Below are 6,301 nucleotides of genomic sequence, written 5' to 3'. Positions count from 1 at the left end.
TATCGTTTATTCAATCTATTAGAATAAGTTGTTGGTCTCCTACAAGTTTCACTACCAAACAGAAATAAAGTTTTATATCTTTCTTCTTTTGAATTTTTCTTTTCAGTTCTTAGGGAAAAAAACCTCTTCCTCATGAGTTGTGATCAGTATAACTTACCAAAGTGTTTTCCCGATGCTAATTATTTAGACTATTATTTGTTGCAGGTAGAATTTAATATGAAAAATAATAAATATTTTTCGCGCATCGCACGAGTATGTATACTAGTAGACAACTAAAATAAGAAGAAGCCTCGGGTACATGACTCAATGAGAATGGATAAACCATAAAATATAAAATAATGCATTAATGAGTCATCTTGACCAACAAAATAATATTCTTGAAACCAAAAAAAGAAACAACTTACGAAAAAAAATTAAAAAGAAAGTCACATACATACACAAAAAGCGAACATCAATTAAATGGAAAGTCAGATACTCCTAATATTTGGCTCAAAGTCCTTACGATTAGGTTGTCGATTTTTGGTAAGATCTTATTTGATTTTGAAATTTTAAATTTTAGGCCTTTTAACATAGTTTAAATAAGGAAGCATTTAATAATCAAAATTTTAGTATATTTCAAAGTACTATAAATTAGAAAAAATAAGTAAATAATAATTTTATCCAATGTAAAATTAATTTTAAAGGGTAAAAAAGGCGAACGATATTTTGCTAAAGGCCTTCGTACTTTTAATATAGTATAGATAGATATGATATGATTCACTGCATAACAATTTCATTTTATTATTCATCGCAACACAATCATTTTTTATTATTCATTGTAAAAATCATTCTAGCATTACAATCCCCGCATAACTATAATGTGAACCAAAGGACCCCTAAATTTTCAACTCCATAGCCAAGTTTAGATTCTGAGATGAGACAGATTGGAAGTCCCATCAAGCCCTTCCTGGCTGAAATAGTCATAGAATTCCTTCAATGTAGTTGCGCGATACTTTGGAGGATTCTCTTCTGATAACAGCTCCTCAATTGGCCCATACAATCTGGAAGATGGCAATGGCCCTGAACTGAAGAAGCTTGCTATAGATATTCTTGGACCAACTTTTTTTGACAATGCTCTATGCTCTACACTTTTGTACTTGTCATTTGATATGAGCTGAAAACCAAAAGTTAAACAAAATTTTAGTTGATTAAATAGACTTTTATGGAAAACAGAATGTTAAGAAGCAGCGGACGATCCAGGGTGTCATTGGCGGGCTCAAATGATCCCATCATTTTTCTACTCTAACTATGTATAACAACATCAACAACTCAGTGGGATCCTATGTGTGGGGTCTGCGGAGGGTAATAATTAGTACTCATACTTTACCCCTACCCTGGGAGGGAACAAAGAAGTTGTTTCCAAAAGACAAAGAGGAAGAATAGGAACAGGTAAATAATAACAAGGCCAAGAAAATGATACCGGCAATGTAGGAACCGGAGAAAAACAAATGGAAGAAAGTAGTAACAATAGCAAAAGCAATAGCAACAAGCAGTGACACGACATGGTACTAGAAAATCGAAGCGAAAGATAGTACTAAAACAACCCTAAAACTAGCACTCTAAGAATCAAAGACAATGTACTAGTCAGATAGCCCCAATAAACCTGGAACAGATCAGAAAAACACACTACGACCTATTACCCTTTTACCCTAATCTCCGACCCTGATATCCTCCTGTCAAGAGTCATGTCCTCGGTAAGCTGAAGTCGCGTCATGTCCTGATCAGCTCTCTCCAACACTTCTTTGATCGCCCTCTACCTCTTCTCGTACCTGTCAGAACCAACCGTTCACACCTCCTCATTGGAGCATCTAGGCTTCTCCTTCTCCCATGCCTGAACCATCTAAGCTCCGCTTCACGCATTTTATCCTCCATAGGGCCACGCTCACTTTCTCCCGAATATCCTCATTCTTAATCTTATCCAACCTAGTGTGCCCGCATATCCATCACAAACTCATTTCAGCTATGTTCATCTTCTCGATTATGCATACATATGCAAAAAAGCTTAATGTATACGTATGATACGATCATACTCAATTTGAACCACGCGGGCTCTAGATCTGAATTCTCTTATGTTAAGAAGTAAGAATAAAAAGACTTGCGTGGAGAACGTCGCCAATATTGATCACTAAAGCTCCAGGTGTAGGAGGAACATCAACCCATTGATTCTGGTGAAGAACTTGGAGGCCGCCGAGATCGTCTTGCAAAAGGACAGTGAAGAAGTCATTGTCTGTATGTTTGCTGAGGCCTATAACTAGTTCTGGCTGTGGACATGCTGGGTAGTAATTGCACAAAATGCTAAGACCCTCAGAACATTCCATTTCGTTGAGATGGCTTGGTTTTAGACCAAGAGACTCTGACATTAACTCAAGCAAAGTGCACCCCATTTTCTCTACATGATGTGAGTACTCCATTGTTATTTCCCTTCAAAAATGCAAGTAAAAGTTAACATTTAGATGTTGAAAGTAGCTGACAATTTTTAAGCATTCACTTAACACCAAAAGATGAATGCATCATTTCTAATTAGGATCGCTATATGATGTTCATGACATGAGGGAAGTCTTGACGTAACTGGTAAAGTTGCTATCATGTGACCACGAGGTTACTGGTTCGAGCCGTGAAATAGGCTTTTGCAGAAATGCAAGGTAGGGCTGCATACAATAGACTCTTATGAGCTGAGCTGCCCTAATGTAATGTTCATGACGGTATTTGACTAGACACAAAGTTGAAGATAGTGATAGTGAATGAAAAATACTAAAGCATTGATAGAAAAAATAGGTGGATATAAAAAAAAACATATCAGAGTTAAAGTTAGTGTAATGAGTTGGAGTTTCCGAAGGTTGTGAAATTTGTTCAGATATGGAATGGTGTCAAACATTTTGAAACGTCCCAAAATAGAAAAAGTCTCATATAAATTGGACCGATTGAGTAGTTTTCAAGAGTTTAAGCCGATTGAGTAGTTTTCAAGAGTTTAAGCTTTATATAATGATGATGAAAATATATTTAAATAATCATGCCATTTAAAACCTGGTAATTAAGGGTAACTTAATTTATTGAGTAGCATTAAGTGGTAACCTATAACAAATGACAAGTAACCTACCATAACAGGTTAAATTATATTGATTTTTAGATTATCAATATATATAACATAAATTCTTTCAGAAAGGAGAATCTTACGGAAATGCCTCAAATAAATCATAACTTACCAATCTCCAGCCATTAATCATAGACTTATCAAAACTGGTCAAGCACATATAACATTAAAAACCCAAATAAATAAGAATTCTTTCTCTCCAAGAATCACACGCAAATATCTTCTTCCATATTTTTAAGCATGATCACCAACTTAGATGCTATACGAAAGGGAAATTTCATGGATTAGGTAGTAAATAAGGTGACAAAATATAATATATATTTCAAAATCTAAACAAAAAGGGACCTTTTTTTTAATGGGTATGGTTGAATTTTTTTGGAAAACATATAGATAAGTCAATATACAAAATTTGAGGAAGATTGGAGGTTATTTGGAATAATTTGGTATCAAAATTCGTAGTCAAAATCAAGTTTCAAAATTCATCTGCAACATGTATCAATCATGTGTCACGCATGTAACACACACACTGATATATATGGATATACATATGATATACATTTGATACATATGTGATACACATTATCTTTTTTTTCATGTTCAATTTCTACTTCGAATTTTTAATTCAAACCATTACAAAACTCTACTAAATTATCTCAAAACTGAGATTTAAACTCCTTAATATGTATTCAATCTATCCAACAATACTCACTCAAAAGAAAGTAAAAAGTTAACATTTTTTGGCTACAAATAGCTAATTGGCTAATACTATAATACTTTATGAATTGGCTAATTTTTGTACTTACTTAATTATGGACTGACATAACTAGTAATTTCCCTTCAGACAAAAAATGTATACCTGCATGCCTCAGGCAATTCCTCAGGGTTAAGAGGATCAGGACCCATTGTGGAATAAAGTGAGTCACTCCAATTTACTGATATAGCTTTAGGACTATACAGATCAAAATTGCTATTATAAGCCACCCTCTGTGTATAATCTCTATGGTAATATTGCTTTTTAATTTCAATATCTTGCTCAAAAAAACGACGTGCTCCTCGCAACATTTCGTCCAGGACGGACACTGGAATACCATGATTGATCACTTGAAAGAAACCCCATGTCTCTGATGCATCTCCAATTTGTTTAACCATCTCTTTGTGCTTGACAAGATCATTGTTCATGTTTTCAAGGTCTATAAATGGAAAAATAAAATGTTTTTCCTCGAGGCTCGGGGACTTCCCCGAACCCTCTGGATGGATGAATATCCGAGGTACTTCAGTAATTCCAGCATCAACGAGGCCTTTGACACCGGCTTTTGTGTCATCAAAGGCTTTAAGTTCACTGTTTTTATCATAGTTTTGTGGGAAATTTTCCTGAATTTGTTGTGTGTTTGAAACAACCATTTTGTATATTGAATGTATATAAGCCATATTGCATTCTAAGGTATATAAAGACTAGAAAGAAGGGATATAAAGAAGATAAGAATGGGATCTATTCAAAACTAACAGCCACTTTATAGGAAGTTGATTAGAAACAGTAAATATTTAATGGTGGCTCTCACATTTCTGAAAATAGTACTGGTAAGCAATTATTTTGTCTTGTCATTTCTGAAGATGAGAAAAAAGCTTCATCAAACAAATAATTTAAAAGAATATCTAATTATATTAAATTTAGATATTAGGTGACTGCCTGCAAATAAAAAATTTATCATTTTAAATTTTTTGGTAATAATTGACAAGCGTATAGAGGAGCTAGTACATCCTTATACAACAACAACAACGACTCAGTAAAATCCCACTAGTGGGATCTGGGGAGGGTAGTGTATACGCAGACCTTACTCCTACCCGAGGGAGTAGAAAGATGTTTCCAAAAGATCCTCGGCTCAAGAAGACGAAAAGAGACAATATCATCCTTATACTATGTAAAAAAAGCTAGTTCATTAGGTGAGAATTGTCCGAGACCATACATTGATTTTGGAACTCAACAATATAAGGATAGAGGGAAAATACAGGATTAAGTTAATATAAGGATATCTAGCATAGAGGGAAAATGCAGGATTAAATAGCATCCCCTTGACTAGAAAATATTTATTTTTAGAACTTCCTCCATTTTAATTTAGATGACACATTTTGTTTATCGAGAGTCAAACTGTATGAATTTGATCAATATTTTAAAATATATTTTTTAATCATATTGACATGAGAAAAATTGCAACTTATAATACTTTTCGTATAATTATTGAATATCTAAATTTTAATTTTAAAATACTGAGTTGAACAAATTCAATTAGTTTCGAAATTTAGTCAAATTGACTTTTGATAAGCGCAATGTGTCATCTAAAATGAAACAAATGAAGTATTAGTATTGTTTGTCTATATGATTCTTGTTTGAATTCGTTGTTGGACAAATTGTTGGATTGGTGATTATCTTTAGAATTAAAATTATTTACCAGAATATGTAATTTTGATGGCATTTATTTTGATAATTTAAATATTTCTATGATTCACATTAGCAAATTCGATAAAAGTGGTGATTATCACAACCCTTCTTCTTATTCCATCAATTTATCGACACACCACATTGTATGAGTCAAAAGCAGATCAGAGAAATTCGACATGCGGAGATAATTGACCAACGTCGGACAGTGATCAATAAGGTCGAGGTCGGGCAGAGATCAATATGGCCGAGGTCGGACAGAGATCAATAAGGCCGAGGTCGGGCAAAGATCAATAAAGTCGAGGTCGGGCAGAGATCAATATGGCCGAGGTCAGGCAGAGATCAATAAGGCCGAGGTCGGGCAGAGATCAATATGGCCGAGGTTGGGCAGTAATCAATAAGGCCGAGGTCGGACAGTAATCAATAAGGCCGAGGTCGGGCAGTAATCAATAAGGCCGAGGTCGGGCAGTGATGATAAATGTAACAGCTAGTTTGCTTTGGAATCCTCAAAGGGAATATTCTACTGGATATTCCCTCTAATTGTACTTTTTTAGGGTTTTCTAGGGATATCCTTTATAAATAGGAAGAGAGGACTTCCCAAAAAGGGACTCTTTCTTTCCCTCTCTCTAGAAAAGAGAAAAAAGACATCTCTCTAAAGATTAGAGGAACTGTGATCCCATACATCCATCAGACCCAAAAAGGGTCCTAAGGTTCTTGTATTTGTCTATCATTCATCT

The 6,301-nt window shown here is 34.5% G+C and overlaps 1 protein-coding gene across 2 annotated transcripts; it reads right to left on the bottom strand.

Moving 5' to 3' along the window:
- Positions 1-752: 752 nt before the first annotated feature.
- LOC107794476 (1-aminocyclopropane-1-carboxylate oxidase homolog) lies at positions 753-4,684 on the bottom strand. Of its 2 annotated transcripts, none has more exons than XM_016616973.2 (3): positions 3,987-4,684; positions 2,139-2,460; positions 753-1,153 (listed from the first exon to the last, which is right to left on the bottom strand). In XM_016616973.2, the coding sequence occupies exons 1-3, from the start codon at positions 4,556-4,558 to the stop codon at positions 902-904; spliced, it is 1,146 nt and encodes a 381-aa protein (XP_016472459.1). In that variant the 5' UTR covers positions 4,559-4,684; the 3' UTR covers positions 753-901. The 2 variants fall into 2 exon arrangements, 1 of the variants encoding a protein (XP_016472459.1); XR_012711512.1 differs by having other exon boundaries at positions 1,018-1,153; positions 1,680-2,460; positions 3,987-4,670.
- Between the last annotated feature and the right edge of the window lie 1,617 nt (positions 4,685-6,301).

Source organism: Nicotiana tabacum, chromosome 7, assembly GCF_000715075.1.
Source record: "Nicotiana tabacum cultivar K326 chromosome 7, ASM71507v2, whole genome shotgun sequence".
NCBI lineage: Eukaryota > Viridiplantae > Streptophyta > Magnoliopsida > Solanales > Solanaceae > Nicotiana > Nicotiana tabacum.
The sequence above is the reverse complement of the archived record's forward strand: the minus strand, read 5'-3'. Positions and strand labels throughout refer to the sequence as shown.